The sequence below is a fragment of the Meles meles genome, chromosome 16, assembly GCF_922984935.1.
Source record: "Meles meles chromosome 16, mMelMel3.1 paternal haplotype, whole genome shotgun sequence".
NCBI classification, from domain to species: Eukaryota; Metazoa; Chordata; class Mammalia; order Carnivora; family Mustelidae; genus Meles; species Meles meles.
In genome coordinates, this window is record NC_060081.1 from 40,158,990 (window position 1) to 40,181,887 (window position 22,898).

Consider the following 22,898-nt stretch of genomic DNA (forward strand, 5'->3'; position numbering starts at 1 on the left):
TAAATTTAGTCTGTGTTGATTCTTGTCTGAGCCAGCCTTTACTGTGATGGTTGCAGAAAAGTGATTCCTCTCTCTAGCATTCTCTTCCTACACCCTTGGCATCATCACCCTTTAAACACAAGTCTTCCCTTTTCTACATTTCCTTTCTTGTCATTTTTAGAGTCATGTGTTTGTTTGTTTGTTTGTTTTTAAGATTTTATTTATTTGACAGAACACGTGAGCAAGCACAAGCAGAGAGAGCAGCTGAGGGAGAGGGAGAAGCAGGCTCCCCACAGAGTAGTAGGAAGCCTGATGCAGGACTGTGGGATCATGACCTGAGCCAAAAGCAGATGCTTAACTGACTGAGCCACCCAGGCACCCAAGAATATTATTTTCCTGAATGTGAATGTAATTTTAGTGATACTCTGTACCTGATTCATCCCAAACTTGGGTTTCTGTGAGAAATCCCTGTCTTATTTTAAGACTTTATTTTCTGAGAACATTTCCACCCCCCAGGACATTACCTGATAATGTCCTGATAACCAGCGATGAGCAGTAGAGTTCCATTGTCTTGGCTCATTGTTTGCAGTACTGTAATTCCTTAACTGTAAGAGTCAGAGCTGCTCTGTACAAAAACCTTGAAAAGGGAATGCAGATATGCGCACATGGCTTTTGGATTATTATTATTATTATTTTTAAAGATTTTATTTATTTATTTGACAGAGAGAGAGATCACAAGTAGACAGAGAGGCAGGCAGAGAGAGAGGAGGAAGCAGGCTCCCTGCAGAGCAGAGAGCCTGATGTGGGGCTCCATCCCAGGACCCTGAGATCATGACCTGAGCCGAAGGCAGCGGCTTAATCCACTGAGCCACCCAGGCACCCTGGCTTTTGGATTATTTTTCAAAGGAACCTCCTTACTAGCATAGTAAAATAAATCTTGCCCTTTGTTTAATTAGCTAATTTATAAGGAAAAGAACAAACTTAAAAAACTACTGAGTTGAAATCTTAGGGTATTACATAGGCCAGAGTTTACTAGCTCTGACAGCTTCAGAGCGGATTAAAGAAAAACCACAAATCTTTATAGTGGTGCCAGTTTAGGCCTGTCCTTGCCTATGGTTTGTTCCTATATTAGATTTTTATCCTCTTTATTCAAAATGCAAGTGTGGTTATACTATATTTAAAAGTACAGTATTATGTAGAATATTGCAGTGAATGGGTCTTGTCTGCCTCTGGTCCAGGTTCTTCTGAAATTCATGACTGAACTGATAGTCAGTTGAACGAGCATAGTACAAATGAAGGTGGTGTGAACAGGCATCAACGGGAAATGAGACAGGTTAGCGTTGAGTCCTGGTCCTGGGTGCAGGCCTAGAGGAAAGGTGAGTTTATCTTGACCTCTGCGAAGACCTGTTTAGTATATCCAAGGTAATTAACCCATCGTGATAATTTGTTTTGCAAGTTTTTACTTTTTAATATTGGCTGCTTGATCTTTCTTTTGGCCAGTGCTACATTAGACCTGGTACAGGAGGGTAAGTTTGCTCCTGAGGACTGGACCCCCAGCTGAAGCTGGAGAGGATTTTGACCAAAGGAGTGATGGTCAGAACTGTGTTTATGGAAGGAATCCAAGGGAAAAAGTACTTATTGGCTTACCCTAATTTCTAATGGGGAATTAATCCTGAATCGTGTTTGGTGATAGGAAACAACAGATGTAAAGGGCATATCGTATAGATCTGTCTACAGAGAAGCCGTCTGAACGTAAGCAGTAGTTTCAGACTTTAAAAATAATAATTTAAAGAAATGGGCATAGGTGCAGGTTTATGTGTGGCTCACCACCTCCCCAGCCTTCTTTCCATAAGTACTGGTAGCTGGAGATTAGGGCAAGACTGCTCATTTCGTAGATTCTCCAAGTAGTCCGTGGCATTCTCTGAATTTTGATGCTCTAATTGGGTGCAGTGCTCATTTTAAAGGCAATGACAGGGGCGCCTTGCGGGCTCAGTAGGTAAGAACATGTGACTCGATCTCCGGGTTATTAATTCGAGCCAAACGTTGGGTGTAGATATGACTTAAAAATAAAATCTTAAAAAACAAAGGCAGGTGCCTGGGTAGCTCAGTTGGTAAAGCATCTGTCTTCAGCTCAGGTCATGATCCCAGGGTCCTGGGATCGAGCGCCGAGTTGGGTTCCCTGCTCAGCAGAGGAGGTCTGCTTCTCCCTCTCACTCCCTCTCTGCTCATGTTCTCTCACTCTCACTCAAATAAATAAAATCTTTAAATACATAAAGACAAAGGCAGCACATCACTATATTGTCCATAAAATGTCAGGTATGTGTCCCAGTTTGCAGAGATAATAAACAATATGAGAAGATGTGTGAAAGTGTTGGGAGATTATATGTAAGGATGATGCTTGGAAATTAAAGATTAAAATTGTTCAGCTTTTGTTGGTAACTTTTCTTTTACAGAACTAGTCAATTTCAAACGAAAGAGAGTGGCAGCATTTAGAAAGAATTTAATTGAAATGTCTGAACTGGAAATAAAGCATGCCAGGGTAAGTGTTCTTCCTTTAAATTAAGCCAGCTTTTTAGGCCCCCCCCCCCCCGTTATTTTCCCAGTTCACCATTCCAGTATCATTGGCAGATAAGGTTTGCTTTGTGGTATTAATCTCCTGTGGTATAGGTGGGAGTTACCTGTTGGATTATTTTTTCTTCTGCAAACCAAAATTCTGTCACATAATGATGAAAGTGTTTTTGAGAAGAGCATATTAGTGTCTTAGGATATTTGATTTTTTTTTTTTTTTTTTTTTTTTGGTTTAGAAAGGAAGAACTTCCTTGTATATTTAAAGTCTGTAGCTTAATTTGGTATGGAACAGGTGGAGAAAAATGGTTCTCAATGTTGGGTATCCCTTAGAATCTCCTTAAGGAGCCTTTAAAGTGTTGCCGGGAATAGTTGGCTCAGTTTCTGGGCATGGCTTTTCACGCAGCTCCTGGGTGCAGCTGCGTGTGAGTCCTGGCAGTGCTGTCTGGCCCAGGGCTACAGGATCAGCAGGGAGCCACAGTAGGAGGGAACTGCCACTGGCCAGTCAGCATTGGTTAAGCAGGAAGACTTTGATCATATGTGTGTAGTTCGAGTTTTTCTATTTTGACTACACCATTTACTTTTTGATTAAGTTCAAGTCTTGTGTATGACCTTTTAAATTGGGGTTTTAGAGTATCCTGTATATGTAAATCATACCCATGGTGTTCTGGGTGTTCAGAGTTTCTCAATTCCTTTTAAGTGAGAACTTTGTAAAGCAATTTGTGCTAGACCTATGAATATTTGTCATTTATAATCTCACTCATAATTAATTTTTAGCACCTTTTTATCTGGTCTTTCCAAGGCCTTCAGTTTCAAGAACAACTCTTCTGTAGTGTTTAGTTTATGTCACAGCAAAATTGGCAGGATTGAATTGAGGGCAGACCTGGGGTGGCAGCTGTGAACCTCTCCAGGTGGCAGTCCCAGACCCTCAGAGGGTGAGGAACTCACCAACATGAAATTGGGGTGCATGTTGTAGCATGAGGTGCAGTTGTGATTTAATGAAGAAAAAGATCCAGCCCAGTTTGGTTGGCTTTAAATCTCTTATGAAAAGCTTAAGTTGGTGGCTTTGAGTCAAATTCTTACAGATATGTAGGAGGTCTGGACTCTAGAGAGACGCATTGGTCTCCCTTTACTTTTGTCTTCCAGAACAATGTCTCTCTCCTGCAGAGCTGCATTGACTTGTTCAAGAACAACTGATCTGCCTTTTCTCTGAATGAAGGATGCGAATGTGAAAGAAAGCCAGCATCACTTGCACTTAAATCATTACCACAGAAGATTTATTACCTTTGACTTCAGTTTAAAATTATGTGAATAAATATTTTGATTTCTAAAAATCTTAACACTTAACCATGTTGGTTTAAAAATATTTCTATTGCATGCTACTTGGACATAACTAATCTTTTCCTTATGCATTTAATACCTCAGAATGGTCAGAATCTACATACTGGGTCCTCCTGTAATTTGTCTTTAGTTATTAAAGAGTGCAGGAAACGTGCCTTCTGGAACCAAGTATAAGCAATGGCCTAGTGCATGTTGTCTCATGGTTTCATGTGCCCATAATCCCTACAAATAGTTAATTTAGAGTAGGTGCCACTGACGGCAGAGAAGTCAGCTGCTTGTTGCAGGTAACATACACATTCCATTCCTTACTGTGATCCCCCCCCCCCCCCCCCACACACACACTCATGGTTCTTTAGTCACCTTAAGTGGTTATATTGTAACAAGAACAAAATAATTTCATTTGTCTTTATATACCCTTTGCAGCTCCTTTTTTTGGTAATTGGGGTATATTTGAGGGGAAGAAATGACTTAGGGTATAAGAATAATATGGCCTGCTTTAGAAGATGGCCTGTTCATGTTAAGATGTGAGCCCTCTTCCTGACCATAGGGGGATGTGTGTGTGTGTGTGTGTGTGTGGACTTTTTATAAAGTGTATAATAAAATAATAAATCATGTTACCATACAGAGTGTTTTTGTGGAAAAGAAGGCCCAAGTGTGCCCCAGGACTGCACGTGGTGCTAGGGCTTCAAGGTCTCTGCCCATCGTCCTAGCCTCTGTTCAAATCCTTATATTTTGAGACTACTGATGGCCAGTGTTTTAGAAGGTCCCTATCTGGATTTGTCTGGCTTGCTCATGGGTTCAATTTGAGTTTGCACTTCTTACAGGCTTAGCATAAGTGACACAGTGTTCTCAGGCCACATAGCTCCTGTTGTTGGTGATGACTGAGCATTTAAAGTAGTACCTGCCCAGGGTTCCCCTGTAAAGTTGTTTTTTTTTTTTTTTTTTTTTAAGATGTTTTAAATTCATTGACAAAGAGGGAACACAAGCAGAGGGAGTGGGAGTGGGAGTGGGAGAAGCAGGCTTCCCACTGAGCAGGGAGCTAGATGTGGGGCTCAAAATCAGAACCCTGGGATCACGATGACCTGAGCCAAAGGCAGACACTTAATGACTGAGCCACCCAGGTCCCCTACCCTGTTCTTGGATTAGCTGAACTGGTACAAGGGTTACAGAATATTGATATCCGAACACCACAGGGAGCTGTTCTTCGTCTATTAAACTGTTTCTGGAGTCTAGCTTCCACACCCAGCCAGTTAAATGAACCCGGTACCTAAATTTCTCAATGGGCCAGACGCAGAAGCTAGCTTCTCCATGTCAGATATTTAGGAGGCATAGTGCACAAAATGAATTTAAACAGTTGTAACTCCAGTCTGGTTTCCTGTCCATATTTATCTCCTGCTTAACCTGACAGCCCCACACTATACTGTTCATAGCACAAATGTTAAGTGTTGTTGGGGTGGGTGACTTAGTGTCCCTGGGTCACAACTGGTCTAAGGAGCTCCAGCTGCTGGCACAGCATGCTTCAAGGCTCAACTGTCTTAGTCATGACTGGGTCTGATGGTCATGTCCAGGAAACCATGGGGATCTGCGTGGGTGAAGAGTTTCCAGCCCTTTCCTACCGGTGTCCATCAACAGAGCCATCCCTATCTTTGTGCTGTCTTATGCTCAGTATTCTTGAGGAACCAGGTGGACCGCAGAGAGGTAGCCAACATCCTGGAACATGAAGGCCAGGCAGTGTGCTAGACGCTGGCGTGTTTGTCCTACATGCCGCAGAGCCTGTGTGGGTGGGGGAGCAGAGCAAAGGCGACCTATATGTGTACTTCTGCAGGGGAAAGGCAAGCAGCAAACTGCTGAAGAACCTTTTGAGTGTGGAGGTGGACTTAGAACTTTCTGAAATGTTTTAAGGCCTTTGGGTGAATTGGGGTCACTTCGGAATGATATGTAGGGGTGTCAGAGTGACCCCTGGTGATCCTAGGGATATTGCATTGTAGCTTGCACAGCCACAGTTGCCAGGTGACGGACAAGGGAAGACCACCGTGGTCTGTAAAACCAGAACAAGCTGTGGGCCAGCTACCTCCGCATTTGGCCCACCCTCATCTTTTGGGGTGTCACCATTTGCCTTACCCACCTTTTGAGGTTTATTGAGAGCATGCCTAGACTCGGCCCTGTAAGGGGTGAATTTTACTTGGAAGCTCTTTCCTGCAGAAAGGAAAGTGCGTTGCACCATCAGCTTTCTGCCTATAGGCGGCAGAGGCTCCCAGGGCAGCCACACGCCCCCTTGTGGGCCCTCTCCGGGTGCAACCGAACAGGGAAGCCTGGTAGTCCTGCAGTTGCTCAAAGGATCATCTTTTTTTTTAAATTTGTTTTTTAAAAAATACTTACCTGGGAAAGCATGAACGGGGGGAGAGGAAGAAGCATGCTTCCTTCTGAGCTGGGAGGAGCCGAAGGCTAACACTCAACAGGCTGAGCCACTCCTTTGACAGAAGCAGGGAGAGGAAGAGGCAGGCTCCCTGCTGAGCAGGGTGCGTGGTGTGGGGCTCAGTCCAAGAGTGGGAGATCTTGACCTGATCATAAAGCAGATGCTTAACTCATACACCCAGATGCCCCTCAAAGGATCATTTTGAGGCGGGAAGAGAAATGTCATGGCACCTGAGATTTCAAGTTCTGGGTTGTGTGTTCCCAGACCAGCAGTCCTCTCCAAGATTCAGGTGGGCCTCTGATCCCTGCTGACCCAAGACGCAATGTCTGTTGCTGAGACTGCTCCCTCTGGGACTGGTCTCAAACAGCTGTGAGGTAATGGGAAGGGAGCTGGTTCAGAGCTGGGCCGAGTGACAAGCCTGGAAGGCCGGCCAAGAGAACCCTTGCCCATCCCATCCCCTGAACACATGGCTCCCCTTGCCTGGATGGGCAGAGCAAATGTTCCCTATCAGAGGTTTGTTCTGTCGCCATTTAAAGGGCATTTACTTTTTGTCTTTAATCTTTATTTCTGGCTATAAAAGGAATACATAGCAATCCAAACAGTAAAAATATATATGAACTAGAGAGTAAAAGTCCTCTATTCTACACATCCCATAAAATCTGTTATCAGGGCTCCTGGCTGGCTCAGTTGGAAGAGTGTGACGGGGTCATGAGTTTAAGGCCCACATTGGGTATAGGAGTTATTAACACATTGATTAAAAAAAAAAAACAACTTTTTAAAAAGTGAGTTATTAAATAGGCTTCTGATTTTCTTTTCCTCCTAGCCATATGTGTAGTGTGGTTTACGGAGAGGAATTTAGGGATGCCAGAGTTGGGGTGGAGTTTGGAAGTTCCTAGCCATTTGGGGATCTCTCTGGAACGGGTCTCCATGGCCCTGTCTCCTGAACGTCTCTTTGGCATCTTGTGCTTCCACTGCCCATCTCCCCACCCCCCAGCCTTCTGTCAGCCAACATCCCCCTTCCCGCAAAGGTTTCATAAAACTGAAGTCTGTTGTCATTCTAGGAGGGTTTTGATATTAATTGACTCATCTTTTTTTTTTTTTTTAAGATTTTATTTATATTGGCAGATCCCAAGTAGGCAGAGAGGCAGGCAGAGAAAGACAGGGGGAAGCAGGCTCCCCGCTGAGCAGAGAGCCCAATGCGGGGCTCCATCTCAGGACCCTGAGATCATGACCTGAGCCGAAGGCAGAGGCTTTAACCCACTGAGCCACCCAGGCGCCCCAACTGACTCGCTCTTTTACAAGGAGTTACAAAACTCCTTTAAAGCTTGTTAAACTGTGGGACCTTTAATACTCAAAACATTCATTCAGGAAAAGGAGACCCATCATCCCAGCCCACAGCCATTTTTCTAACGGTTGCCTTCCGGACCTTGCATTAATTCATTGCGAGCACCCTCAGCCACCAAGGGATTTTTTAGCCTCAATCAGATGGGAGGGATCTGGGCCCTCCAGGCATGGGATTCCTCCTGAATTTTGCCACTGGGATTATGTGGCCGGGGTGGGGGCTGGTGGGCTGCTCCTGTTTCAGGAACTGTCTGTTACTGGTCTTATTTTTTTAGCCGCCACGTTGCAGATCTCTCCTGTCACTTTAGAGTTGTTTGTAGATGGAACGGAGATTGTTTGTCCTTCCTTTGCCATGTCCCCTCCACATGGCAAAGCCACAGAAGGAATTTTCCATGCCCTGGATGATGAACCCAAGACAAGGCAAGATTCCAGAATAGCGAATAGAAACTGCTGCTGGGGATGACCCTGATTCCAGCCTGACACACACAGTCATTCTTGGCATAGTTGAAAGCTGCAGCTTCCCATTGCCCTGTCCTGCCAACATAAGGGAGGTTTCTGCAGAGCAGTTTGCTCAGTGTGGAAACTTCAAGCCAGAGGCGGCCTTCCAGATTCCAGCTGGCTCCAGCTGTGGCTCTCAGGGCCTCTGCTCCTCGGAGCTGCTGATTGTATCACACAAGCCTGTAATTCAGTTGTGCTGGGAGGCAGGTGGGCGAGCCTGTGTTTAGGGACTGAAAAACAGGCAGGAGGAGGTGGAAGGATACAGGGAAAGGACCCTCAGGGGAGCAGAGGGGAAGGAGCCAGGGAGCGTGTGCAGATAGTCGATGGATAAAGCCCCACTCCTTCCTTCCTTCCGTGAAGCTGATCTTGGCCTTTCAGCGAATGCCCCAGAAGACAGGAAATCCCGTCTGGGCGGTCGCGAGGGAAACGCTGGAAACACCCACTGGGTCCCCACGGGGCTTGCTCAGAGTGTTTTTCTAAAGTCTGGTTTGTGTCTGTACTGCTTTGGACCCCTCTTGCACTGTCTGTTAAAGCGCTGCTCCCACTAGGAGGGGCAGGGGACACAGAGCTGGCCAGATGGGACCTGCCTCAGAGTTGGGGACAGGAGGTGGAGATGCCCTGTGGTGGGCTGCAAGCGTCCTTGCGAGGGGAAGGGGGAGGGGGTGGGGGTGCAGGTCTGGGACAGGCAGCCTAGCTCCATCCCAGATAAGCCCCTCCTCCTCCTACCTTCACCCTTTACCCTTCATTTTAAAACCCAAGTCTGATTGTGACCCTTCTCTACCTTCCATGACCCTCCATTTGATATAACAGAAAAGCCCAAGTCCTTGTGTGATTTGCTGCCCTTGCCCGGTGGAGGTGTTTTCCAAAGCTGTCTAAGATGATATTTCCAATCCCATGTTTGTGTAATGTGACCTTGTGGCTTCCTTGTCACAGGACGTGGATCTCCTCTCCCTGCCCCCTTGAATCTGAGCTGGCTTTAATGGTACATGTGTAAGCCATAGAATGGGACAGAAGTGATGTGGGGGAGGTACAGACCAGAGGAAGACCAGAGGAAGAAGCCTGGATTTCTAGATGACCGTTGTTCCCCTGGAGCCTCTCTCTGTCTCTCTACTGCTATGCTGGGAAAATCTAAGCCTCATTTGGGAGAGGCCCTGTGTCCCAGCTAAGCCCAGCCTTCCAGACATCCCAGCCCAGAAACCAGACAGGTTTCTAGAAGTCTCTAGATCAGCAGTGTCCCATAGAACTTCGCATGTGATGGAAATGTTCCACATCTGTGCTGTCCAATACAGTGACCATTAGCACATGTTAGCTAAGTTGTAGAGAGAACACAGAAAACCCTGTTCAGTTTGAATTTGAGTTAAATAGTAAATACTTCTGTAGTATAAGTATGTCCCATGCACCATCTGGGATATATTTACATAAGAACAATTACTCATTGTGTACCTGAAATCCAAATTTTCTGAGCATCCTGCATGTTTACTGGCTACATCTGGCACCTGCAATGTGGCTAGTGCCCCTGAGGAAGCGACTTTGACATTTTGTTTAATTTTTAATTTGATTTGTCACATGTGCCTGGTGACTACTGCACTGGACAGAGCACTCTAGAGAATTCCAGATCCAGTCACTCCTGTCACCCCAAGACAGTCACGTCTCCCCAGCTGAAGCCCCAGACTTTGTGTAACCACTAAATCCTGTCTTAAAGCATGACATAGTGGTTGTTTTCAAGCAATGACATTGTGGTGGTTTGTTATCCCTGAACACCCTGTTCAGTTCCTGATTTCACTTGACCTTACTCTATGTAAAAAAATGTTCACAAACCTCTCCATCTTGGCCTATACATGCAGCTTGTTTTCTATTTCTGTTCAACCATAGGATCAGGGACGGTAGGCAGAGCTCTTCACCTTTCCTGTTTTCTGATGTGCCCCAGATCCAGAGAAGAGTGCCCTTCACACAGCGGGTACTCAGTAGATATTTGTGGAATGAGTGAATGAATGTTAAGTGGATGAGGGGGTGACATCTTTCCAGACCCATCAGGTATGGCTGTGCTGTTCACTGTCCCTAGGTTCTCTGTGAAGGGTATTCATTCAACAAACACTCCATGCCAGGTACCATCCCAAGACCTGGGGATACAGAGGTGGCCATGACGGGTGACGGTCCTGTCCTCAAGCAGTCTCTCCTCTGAGAGGGTGAGGTTCCAGCAGGGCGACCCTCAAATCTCCGTTTCACTTGGCGTTGGTGACATGAACGCAGGCATCATAGCTACTTTTCCAGGCATGGTCTTGTCTCAGCCTCTCACTGTGGAAAATTTTTTTAAATTCTGGTGCCTAGGCTGGCCTTCATAGTTTCCAATTTCCAGGCCAAATGCTGGCAGTTTACAAAACTTAGCTGATGGTTCTGAAGTACAGGCAGGATTAGAACCACTTGTTTAGGGGCACCTGGGTGGCTCAGTCCGTTAAGAATTCGACTTGATCTAAGCTCAAGTCTTGATCTTAGGGTGGTTGAGTTCAAGCCCAGCGTGGAGGTAGAGCCAACTTTAAAAAAAAAAAAAGAACCACATGAATCCTGGTTATTGCCTGTGATCCAGCTCCACTTTACAGATGAGGACAGTGAGGCTCATAGGCTCTGCCACGTACCCAGAGGAGGTAAAGGGCGAGAAACGGTGCATCTGGGAGTCCCTGGGTCCTCCCGCTACAGTGAGGGGACAGAGTCCGACTAGAATGCAGAGGCCTGGGGGTTGGGCCCCGAGGACTTTGGAGGGGCCCTCTATCCCACAGGAGGCGGATAACCACCTCCCGCAGGGCCCGGCTTCCCTCTATCCAGGCCCTCCACCCATAGCTAATCAGGCTAATGAGAGGCTCTCTGGCCCCACCCACTCCCCCTCTGTAATTTGCTCTCCGCCCTTCTCTCTAATTTTATTGCCTCCTCAGCAGTTTCCCAGAACCTGGGGACTCGGTTTCCAGCGGGTGGACCCTCGCTGGCTTAATGAAAGGGGCTGCTTTCCTGCAGCTGGCTGCCTGTCCTGGGTGCAGGGGCGGGGTGGACAGCATGGGAGGGGACAGCAGCTCTAGAACCCTACAGGGGTGGCACAATCTAGTGGCAAGTGTTTCAGAGTAGAGGGCAACAACCCCTTCTGCCCACCGAGTGACGCTCGGAGTAGTCTTTCAGACATCTTTACAGAAACTTCACAGAACATGCAAAGAGAGCAGGCCCTCCCCACCCCCCCAACAGGGGAGAAGCGGCTGGGACACCTGGGCGCCCACCATCTGGCTCCAGGTTGTACCCTCTCCAGTGTGCGGGCTTTGTGTTGGGGTTTAACTTCTCGCTCTCCCCTGGGTCTTGTGTTCCTGATCGAACCAGGGCTCCCGCGGGAAAGGATTTGGTGGCATTTGGGAATCACCCAGCAGTGACCATGGGCATACTCCTTTTGGCATTCCTAAAGCGGGGGATCTTTACTCTGAGCACAAGAAGAGGGTCTCTTTGGTGAAGTTTTTGGCTCCCATGCTGGCACCTAAGAGGCCTTTGGAATATTGGTCCCCTCTGTGAAGAAGACAAGAATTCAGATCACTTTGAGGGGCTGTGAGACCAAAACTGGGGGGAGTCCTCGCAAAGCCTTCTATGCACAGGGCTGGGCATGTACACAGTGCTTAATAAATGTGACTGGTGTGGTAGGATTGGTCCCTGCCCCTCTCTGGGCTGTGGGCTGTGCAGACTGTGCTCAGGTAGACTTCTAGTCAGTGGTGTTTATTCCATGGATTTGGAGCCGTTTACCTGGAGGCTAATTCTAGGAATTCCATCTCTGCCCAAGAAGCGTTCCAGAGGATAACCAGAGGCAACAGGTCATGACTTATTATGGCTGGGTGGGCAGCTCCTGCAGCAGCCGGGACCCTGCTCTGCTTGCCCGCTGATGCCTTTGTGGGCCTGGCGAGTTTGGACAATATGCTGCTTCCCAGCTTGGTTCACCTGCCGGAGTCCTCCAGGCCAAGCCTGACCTTCCCTGCAGAAAGACCCCCTGGGAGCCATTCTTTGATTCATCCTCGGGTTTATCAGTTTTCCTCCAGGGCCCTGGTCACTGAGGCCACCTCAGCTGTTCCTGCACAGGCAGACCGGGCCCGTGTCAGGTCCCAGCTCTCTGTCCCAGGGCATACTTGTCTGCAGCACCCAGCAGTGACCTTCACCTGGCAGAGGCTGGAGCTGGTGAGTCCTTGCCCGGCCCATCGGTGGGATGAATTGGAGCTGGATTCTCATGGCCCCTCACATCCTGCCAGAACTTCTGAGGCTACCTCCCAAGCTCTGACTGGGAGGAAGAGAGAGGCTCAGAGTGGAGTCTCCTGACCGGGAGTCTGGGGGAGCCCCAGGTGGTAGCTGGAGTTACCTCTGTCTGGTGATCTCAGGGAGCTCCAGGCAAGATGGGCCTCAGAGTATTCCTTGTGCAAGCCTCTCAGCGTCTGGCTTCTCATCTGAGAAATAGGGGTGAGAGCGTCCCCCACTGGCAGACTGAGGGAAAGGGGGGGACCAAACAGATGAGTGCAGAGGGCCCTTTTACAAGCTTAAAGGGATTATTCAAATACAAGGACCGCTATGATTCAGGGGAGTTGAGGACCCAGAGCAAGGCTGGCAGGTACAGGGCGGCCCAGAGTGGTGGTCCATGCCCAGCCCTGTAGGAATCACCAGGGTGTGAGATGAGCTCCTTCATTCATTCCAGGAGCAGCTGAGCCAGTACGCATGCTGGGCACTAGGGCTAGCATGGAGAAAATGGACACTGTCTTTCCTCTCACGGAGCTTAGACTCTGCCGGGAACTTTGAGGCAGGAGAGACGATCAAAAAACAGGCCAATGTAAGAGGCGAAGTGATGCGTGCTATCACAACGTGTCTATCAGGGAGAGTGAATGGGACCTCACCGAGGAGAGACCTCAGGGCCACGTTGCAGACCAATCCATGGATACTGGGGGGAAGAGGATTCCAGGCTGAAGAAAGAGCAAGGGTGAAGTAGGGACATTTCCAGTGTGCTCTCTGCTATTGCTGCATAACAAACTAGCCTAGTGCTTAGAATAGCCCTGTGTATTTTGAATGGGTGGGCCCAGCTGGGCAGTTCTGGGCTGGGCTGGGCTCCCTTGGTTGTCTGAGGTCAGGTTTAGAATGGCCCCCGCTGGGATGGCTCACCTCTGCTCCATTGCGATCTCCTGACCCCAGCGGGCTAGACCAGGCTTGTGCTTTCAGCAGGCAGGCAGGCAAGCAGTTTCCACTTGCTCTGCCGGGAGCTTGCCCAAGAGAAGAGGGCGCATGAGTGGGTCCAATCTCCAGGAGGGGCAGAGAAGTTGGAGATAGTTACCTTTTTTATTACAAATAATCAGAACACACTTATGGGATAATGACTAGCTGCTGCCGGTTCTGTTTTGGGAGCCAGGGCTACTATTTTATTATTTTAAGATTTTATTTATTTATCCATGAGAGACAGAGAGGCAGAGGGAGAAGCAGTTTCCCCACTGAGCGGGGAGCCCGATGCGGGGCTCGACCCGGAGATCACGACCTGAATTGAAGGCAGATGCCTAACCATCTGAGCCACCCAGGCACCTGGGGGCCAGGTTAGATGGATCTAGGAATGGCAGGGAATGGGCTGCCATTGAGGATTGGAGAAGGAGAGTGGTCCGTGTGTGACCAACAGCAGGTGTCCAGGATTGGGCAGGCAGCTGGTGTGGGAAGGACCTAGAATTTTGGACAGAGGCAATGGGAGTGCAGGGATTGGGGTTAACCCATGTGAGGGGAGCCCAGTTGGGGTGGTTAGTGGAGGACATGAGAGCTCCCAGCAAACCCTTTGAGCGCCATCAGGCCAACAAAGGGGAGTGTTGTTCCAGGCGGCCCTAAAAAGGCAGAAGTAGGTGTAAGAGAGAGAGGGAGATAGGACTGGACTGGATCCTGAAGAGTTCTGATCACCAGCACAGTCCTCGTGATGGATGAGCCCCCTGGTTGGTGGCAGGGGTGGGGAGGTGGGGGGGAGGGGATGTTGGAAGAAGGGGAGGTGGGGCTGGATGTGGATGTGTGCTGGGCTTTGCGTACTAGCTGTCAACTCTCTTTTGGGTGATGTGTCTCTCCCCACCCCGAGTAAACCTCCTCACCCCAAACTTTCCAGTGGGCCACTGCAGAGAGATCCCTGATGACCTCGCCCCGCCTCTTTGTCCATGTGCCAGGCACTGTGCTGCTGTGGGGCAGCCAAGGGTCGGTGCCTTTTCACACCCCAGTGTGGCCGGTGCCAGATGAGAAGCCAGCCCAGGGGTTGGGGGTTCAGGGAAGCCTTCCTGTGGGAAGGGACTGAGACTTCCGTGGCTTGGAGTTGTTATCTGGACAAATTTTTTTTAATTAAAAGTGTGGGTTGTGGTTTTTTTTAAGATTTTATTTATTCATTTGACAGAGAGAGACACAGCAAGAGAGGGAATACAAGCAGGGGGAGTGGGAGAGGGAGAAGCAGGCTTCCCATGGAGCAGGGAACACGATTTTGATCCCAGGACCCTGAGATCATGACCTAAGCCGAAGACAGACGCTTAACCAACTGAGCCACCCAGGCGCCCAGATTGGGCAATTTGGCTGGGAGGCAGGGGCAAGCAATCCCCTGCCAAAGTGACAAAAGCAGGTCTGACTGTTCCATTCTGCAGGGCTGTGGAGAGAGGAAGTAGAAGCCAGGACCCTGGGGCTCTCCTCGCTCCCTGCCCCTCACTCCTTGTGTGGCCAAAGAAAGTTGCACCCCCCCCCCCCCGGGCCTTGGTGTACTCTTCTGTCAAGTGGTCTGATGGACCTCACGAGTGAACAGGCATCAAAATCACAAGGGAAGGCACGAACAATGCACGTTCCTAGGCTTCCTCCCTGAGTGTCTCAAGGGATGGATGTGCGGTCGAAGCAGCCCAGCAAAGTGTCCGCTTCCCTAGCCTCCCGGAGGCAAGGGAGAGCCTTGCACCCCCACACTTTGAGACGCTCCACCCGACCCACTGAGATTGCCCACTGGTCCTTTGGACCTGGGATCCACCAAGCACCCTGCTGCAGCTGGAACCCTGTTTACCCAGGACCTCCCAGGCTCTCGTCAGAGACTACAGGTGGCCCCTTGGGGCTACACCTTTGCCAAACACAAGTCGCTGAACCCCTGGCACGGCTCCCCATCCTGGAGGCCTGATTCTAAGTCCACCCACATCCCGGAGCATCAGCTGAATGGCACCGAGGACCTCGGGAAGAGAGGGAAGGGGAGCTCAGGGGCCTGGGGAGTTTCTGGAAGCTTCCTCCAGGGGATCTTCTCTAGGCCTCCTTCTCTCTGTGGCCTCAGCCGCTGGGCCTTGTGCTGTTCCTCACCTTTGTCAATATTGATTTCTTCCGCACCCTCCAACAGCCCGGTATTTGTTTAAAGGGCAGGAACAGACGTGGCTGACCTTGTACTGTGCGTTTCTTCCTGGCGTTTCTGTCGGGCTGCCTGGTCCTCAGCACGTTCTGCTCACCCCTGGCTCCAGGGCGGGGCTCCAGGCCTGAGGAGAGCTTTCTCACATCACCCTTGACTCCCGCTTCCCATCAGAGACCCCCAGAACCCGTTCTCCGGCTCCATACACTTGTGTCTGCACAACGGGCCTAGAACTCAGAACATTCTAAACGTTCCCCAAATCTCCTGGTGGCAACATGGCTCCAGATTGGAGTCTGAACAAGCCCCGGGAGAGGTCGTTGGGGTGAAAGGCTGTGTGGTTTGAGACAGATGCAGGCATCATTTTCTGTGAAATTGGGACTCGACGCTGGCTGAGGCTCACTGAATGTTTATTTTTTCCAAATCTGTTCGGATGAGATCTTTTTTTTTTCCCTCCAAAGATTTTATTTATTTATTTGACAGCGAGAGAGGGAAAACAAGCAGGGGGAGTGGGAGGAGTAGGCTTCCCACCAAGAGGGGAGCCCTATGTGGGGCTCGATCCCAGGACCCTGGGATTATGACCTGAACGGAAGGCAGACACTTAACAACTGAGCCATCCAGGTGCCCCCAGATGAGATCTTCTAATTTTTGTCTCCTTAGAACCTCAAAGGCATGTTTCAGAGAGATCCTCCCCACTCCCTGATTTTGAAATACAGTTGGCCCTTGAAAAAGGTGGCAGATTCGGAACTCCAATCCCTGTGCAGTCAAAAACCACATATAACATTTGGGTACCCCCCCAAATTTAACCACTCATAGCTTACCTTCGACCAGAAGCCTTATCAATAACATGCATAGTCAATTAACACACATTTTTAGGTTATATGTATTATATATTGTATTCCTTTTTTTTTTTAAGATTTTATTTTACTTATTTATTCGTCGGGGGGGTAGGCAGAGAGATAAGCAGGCTCCCCACTGAGCAAGGAGCCTCATGTGGGACTTATCCCAGGGCCCTGGGATAATGACCTGAGCCAAAGGTAGACACTTAACCAACTGAACTATCCTGGTGTCCCTGTATACTGTATTCTTGCAATAAAGTAAGCTAGAAGACAGACAACATTATTAAGAAAATTGTAAGGAAGAGAAAATACATTTCAGTCCTGTACTGTATTTATTGACAAAAATCCAAGTTTCTAGGATGTGTAAGGGCCTATTTAGCCAGAGCGATTCCATCCGGTTAAACAGTGATTTTGTTGTTTATGCAGTAAAGCTTAAACTGACCCTGCCCCTCCCTGCTCCCCCCCCACCCCAGGAACCTACTTAAAAGCAAGTCCAGGAAACCAGTAAAATACGGTTGACCAGTCCCAGATAACAGAGCCCAATACAAGGGTGGGTCAGGTCAGGTGGAGATAACAGAGGCTGGATGCAGGGATGAGTCGGGCCAGGTGGAGACATCCAATCAGTGGGGCACGCATACTGTCTCCCTAGCTACCAAGGACTGTGGGCCCCACTTTTTGGGCACCTTTTGGGCGCCAATTCTGACCAAGGTGATAGGCTAGTTCAAATAGCTACTATGGGGTGAATTGTAGTTCAATTGGCCACCCGTGTGTGACCTAGCATGACTGTGCAGCTTTCTCTGTGTGTTGCAATCTCATTGGCCACCTGCGTGTGGCCAGGCTCAACCACATGGTCTTTGCTCTATAAAAGTTAGTCTGTGAGGCAGGGAGGGGTCACCTCTTTGTAAGAGACGGCCCTAACCGGTCGGTTTGATTCTCGATGCTTGGCGAGAAATAAAGCTTTGCTTGACCTTTGCTTTGTATCAGTCTCACTCCTTTGATCATGGACCCATTATTGGGGGACCTAACAGGTGCCTGGGTGGTTCAGTTGGTTAAGCATCTGCCTTTGCCTCAGGTCATGATCCCAGGGTCCTAGGATGGAGTCCCACATCGGGTCCCCTGCTCAGTGGGGAGCCTGCTTCCCCCTCTGTTCCTCTCCTTTCCCCAGTCATGTTCTCTCTCACTATCTTTCCCTGTGTCTCTCTCAAATAAATAAAATCTTAGAAAAAAATCCAAGTTTCCCTCTGTCCTTCCTACAACCTCCCCAGTCTTATAAAACCACAGCATGGTAATTAAAACCGGGACATTGACCTTGGTATTAACATCTTAATCAAACTGAAGCCCCTGTAAGAACCTCCCATGATTTTGCACTAATGTCCTTCTTTTGCTCAGGAAAGGCTTCAGGATCCCATGTTGACATTTACTTGTTTTTTTTTTTGTTTTTTTTTTTTTTTTGTCTCTGGTGTGCTGTTGTCTGCAAGGGTCATCCTTGTCTTTCAGGACCTGATCCCATGGAGACTGACTGAGCAGTTACTTTGCTGACGACCCCTCAGTGCAGTCCTGTCTGGGGCTTCTCAGGGTTGGGTGGAGGTCGTGCATGGCAGGTAAGGGCAGTGTGCAGCTCCAGGCACCATTCTGAGGGGTCATGGCATTGACGCAGAGTCATGACCTTGACACGTCTTCCTTCTCACTGAAGGCCTGGATCTGTGGTCAGGTGGTCTCTGAGGGGCTTTTCTTCTGCAGGATTATACCTACTTGCCACTCCCTGACTAGTTAATAAACTGGGAGAGATGCCTCGAGGTCACAAAAATCCCTTTTCTTCTCAAACCTTCCACAGATTCTAGCATCTCTCCGCAGATCTGGTCCATAGCAGGTGTCTGTTTGCCCAGTGCTGATGTTCCTTTCTTTCTTTCCTTCCTTCCACATTTATGCACTGAATTTCCATTGCGAGAAAGGCCTGCACTTCTGCTCCATTGATGTATTTAATCAAGTAGTTATTTATATCAGGGTAGACTCATGGATATTTTATTCTGTGGGTTATACTGTAATACTATCATTATTTATTTTATTGTTTGGAGAATTCTAACCCGAGCTGCTCAGAGCTCTTGTGTTCTTTCAACAGGCCCCCCTTTTTATGGGTTCACATGAAGTTCCAGAATTTGCTGCTGGCCTCACTCAGCTAACTGTTATATATCCTTTTTTAAAAAAAGACTTATTTATTTGAGAGCGAGTGGGGTGTGGGGCAGAAGGAGAGGGAGAGAGAATCTTTTTTTTTTTATCTTATTTATTTATTTATTTGACAGACAGATCACAAGTAAGTAGAGAGGCAGGCAGAGAGAGAGGGGGAAGCGGGCTCTCTGTGCAACAGGGATGTGCGGGGCTCCATCCCAGGACTCTGGGATCATGACCTGAGCCGAAGGCAGAGGCTTTAACCCACTGAGCCACCCAGGCGGCTGAGAGAGAATCTTTTAAGCAGACTCCACACTGATGGCTTAGATCTGTGGCCAAGGAGTCCCTGACCATCCTAAACATGGAGAGCAGAGCCCTGCTTGGGGCTCGATCTCAAAACCCTGAGATCACGACCTGAGCGGAAACCAAGAGTCTGGTGCTTAACTGACTGCGCCACCCAGGCGCCCATGTTAGGTATACTGTTCTTTGTGTTCTGCATAGATCGTGATCTACTGTGGTCACGGAGTACCTCTTCTGTTTGATATCAATTGTGGGCTGGATTGTGCTCAAAACCTACTCCTTAACTGACTGGTGTGTTGGCAGACCTGGCTCTTTGGAAGAAATTCCAACATTTGTTGGAGTTTGGATGTTGTGGTTGTTGTGTTGGGAGCTGGTAACACCAGTCAGGAGCCAGTAGGCTCCATGTCTACTATCTTCTATAACTTATGTTCTTTCTACGTTAGTGTCTGTTCAGTGAAAACCTAGGGTTCAAAAACCCCAGAATTCCCAACTCATACTGACCTTACTTCTTTGCCTGGCATACAGAATCGCGCCAAGATTTCATGATGATAAAACCTTGACCCTTGTCCAAGAGGGTCACCTGATCTTACCTACCGAGAAAGCTGGGAAGTTTCTTAGTTTGGGTTCTCCCAAAAGCTGACCTTGTTATAAGGATTCAAGTGCAAGTATTTACTTTGGGACGTGATCTCAGTGGGGGTGGGGAAGTGAGACAGGGAGTGGAGGACAGTGTCATTGTGTTATCAAGCACATTATTACTCGGTGCCCCTGGAGCTCAATCCTGCTGGATAACCTCGAGGGAGAAAATATAGACCACGTATGTAAGAGTTCTCCTGTCCCTCATGAGCTGGGGTATTTATAAACCCACTCTTGTTAGTTTTTGGTTGAGGGTTCCTCCTGGGCATGTTAATTCTCTAGCACTTAAAAAAAATATTTTGCTTATTTATTTATTTGACAGAGAGAGAGATCAGAAGTAGGCAGACAGGCAGGCAGAGAGAGGGGGAAAGCAGGTTCCCTGCTGAGCAGGGAGCCAGATGCGGGGCTTGACCCCAGGACACTGAGACCATGACCTGAGATGAAGGCAGAGGCTTAACCCACTGAGCCACCCAGATGCCCAATTCTCTAGCACTTGTAAGCATGCAGGCAAGACTGGGCTCTTGCTACTAGAGAAAGTCCTCCTCAAAGTTGTGCTTGGAGATGGTAAGGATCTTCTACAGGACACAGGTAAGGCACCAACAGCGCCCACTACAGGCATATCCCCATTTTACAGATAAAGAGACAGGTTCACAGAAATGGTACTGAGTGCTATGATTCCGGTAAGAATTGCGTTAAATGGTTCTGAGTCTCCATCCGACCCTCAAGTCTTCCCTCTTTGTCTTTCCTTCTCATGGCACCTTCCTCCTCCGCCACCTGCTCACGTGCCCCAAGGAGGACTGGCTTGGAAATGGGTGCATATTTGCACAACTTCACCTCCCCTCAGAATGAGTGATGGTTGGGCCTAATGTCTTCGTAATTATACATTCATTGTTTGACTTGGAGGGGGACACGTTCCCGTACTATTTCAGGAAGCTGAAGTTATGTCAACCCACCAAGAAGCTGTGTGAAAAGATTAGGCATAGACGGAAGAAACTCCTGGCTTTTTGTTTGCTTACACCGCTGGGCAGACAGAACGCTTTTAATCTCTAGTCCCAGGTTCCTCTGACACCTCCAGGAGCTGCAATTTCCCAGCACTGGGATCACTGGGTTGTGTCCCAGCTTCTCACCGGTCACCACCCCCGCATCCCGCACTGCCTCCCCTTGCCTCCACCTCCTGGATCTACTTCTTGGTTCTTCTTCTGACTCCCTGACCCTCCATATATCCCCAGCCTGTACTCCTGGCGAACTTTTGCACCTAGGCCATCCTTAGGAGTCCAGAGAGGGACATCTGGGCCAGGGGACCTGGGCTCTGCCAACAGATACACGTGCGGAGCCCCAGCCTCCATTTCCCCGAGGGAGGAATCGCCCTGTTGAAGGGGAAATTACCCTTCCCCAGCTCACCTCCTAGGAATGCCTGGAACATCAAAGCCTATGAGGTTACAAAAGGATTGTTACCACCCAGGGCCTGGCTGACTTCCTGGGTTTGAGTCTTCAAGAGACCTATAAACAGACAATAAGCGTATAAAAAGAAGCTACACCTCATGGCTATTAAGGAGCATGGTGAATTAAAACAAGATGTCAGGGGTGGGGGAGGATGTCCAGCCAGCAAGCTGACACTAGATATTACAGGCATATTTTGTTTTATTGTGCTTTGCTTTATGACACTTTGGAAACAGTGTATTTTTTTTCTTTTTTTTCTTTTAACCAGTGGAAGGTTTGTGGCAACCCTGAGTGGAGCAATTCTGTTGGCACCATTTTCTGACAGCATTTGTTCCCTTGGTGTCTCTGTATTACATTGGGTAATTCTAGCCGTATTTTAAATTTTTTCATTATTATGATATTTGTTATGGTGATCTGTGATCAGTGGTTATGATTGAAAGCTCAGATGATGGTTAGCATTTTTTATTTTATTTTATTATTATCTTTTTTTTCTTAAAGATTTTGTCTATTTACTTGACAGAGACAGTTAGATAGGGAACACAAGCAGGGGTTGTGGGGTGGGAGAGGGAGAAGCAGGCTTCCCACTGAGCAGGGAGCCTGATGCGGGCCTTGATCCTAGTGATGAGGGAGCTGGAGTCTGGCTGAGATCACAATCCTGCAAGACAGGAATCTCCCAACTACCTTGATGTTAATGGCTTCCCAAAAGACAACATTGATCGAGCCACAAGACCTCCACCTAGTAGGCCCTCTTTAGCATATGAAAGCTCAGTTGAAACCTCCCTTCCCCTCACCTTCCCCCAACCACAGGGTACATAACCTGCCATCCCTCACAATCCACAGCAGCAGCTCTTTCTGCCTGCGGGTCCTGTCCCCGTGCTTTAATAAACCACCATTTTGCAGCAAAGATGTCTCAAGAATTCTTTCTTGGTCATCGGCTCCGGACCTCAGCCCACCGAACCTCACCTAAGTTCTAGAACTTCATCACTAGGACTGCAGGACCATGACCTGAGCCAAAGGCAGACACTTAAATGACTGGGCAACCCAGGCACCCCAAATGTTGACATTTTTAAAAAATTTCATTTTAAGTTCCAATGTAGCTAACATACGGTGTTATGTTCATTACAGGTGCATCATACAGTGATCAACACTTCATACGTCACCGGTACTCACTCATCCCCAGTGGACTTCTTAATCCCCATCCCTGTTTTACACATACGCCCCATCCAACTCCCCAATGGTTAGCATGTTTTAGCAATAAAATGTTTTTATTTTTTAATTTTTTAAAAAAGATTTTATTTATTTGACAGAGAGAGAGAGAGAGATCACAAGTAGGCAGAGAGACAGGCAGAGAGAGAGGGGGAAGCAGCCTCCCCGCTGAGCAGAGAGCCCGATGCGGGGCTCCATCCCAGGACCCTGAGATCATGACCTGAGCCGAAGGCAGAGGCTTAACCCACAGAGCCACCCAGGCGCCCCAGCAATAAAATATTTTTAAAATTAAACTAGGTACATTGTTTTTTTAGACATAATGCTATTGCACACTTCAGAGACTATGAAGTATTGTAAACATAACTTTTATATATATTGGGAAGCCAAATATATATAACCACTCCACTGCAGGGATCTGGAACTGAACCAGTAATGCCTTTGAGGTATGCCCATATGATTAAAAAAAAGTTCATATCCAAAACCCAGAGAATCACTTCTTCAAATTTACAGCAGAGAGACCCGCAAGGGTTCTGCTTGTGCAACACAAGCGTAAGGACATAGGTATGCGTGAGGCTGTTCACCAAAGCAGTGCTTCTCAACCATCTGTAGGCTTTTTATTTCCAATCAGTTGCAAACATGTACATTTTAAATTTTATAATAAGAATGAATTACTAGAGGATGAAATTCTAAAATTCAATTCTTGCAAAATACAAGCCTGCAGTTTTTATCGTGGGATTCAACACAACATCACTCTATCAAAAAAAAGTTTCTCAGTGCTTGGGGGTTCCTCGGTGGTTCAGTC

At 48.1% G+C, this 22,898-nt stretch overlaps 1 protein-coding gene across 3 annotated transcripts in view; it reads left to right on the forward strand.

Annotated features, from left to right (window-relative positions):
• The window catches only part of SNX5 (sorting nexin 5), a 28,089-nt gene extending 23,582 nt beyond the window's left edge, over positions 1-4,507 (forward strand). For all 3 annotated transcript variants that reach the window (XM_045980697.1, XM_045980698.1, XM_045980699.1), the window contains 2 exons: positions 2,433-2,518; positions 3,691-4,507. In XM_045980697.1, the coding sequence (XP_045836653.1) occupies positions 2,433-2,518; positions 3,691-3,741 (137 nt within the window). In that variant the 3' untranslated portion in view covers positions 3,742-4,507. The remainder of the gene's footprint in view (positions 1-2,432; positions 2,519-3,690) is intronic.
• The last annotated feature ends 18,391 nt before the right edge of the window (positions 4,508-22,898 follow it).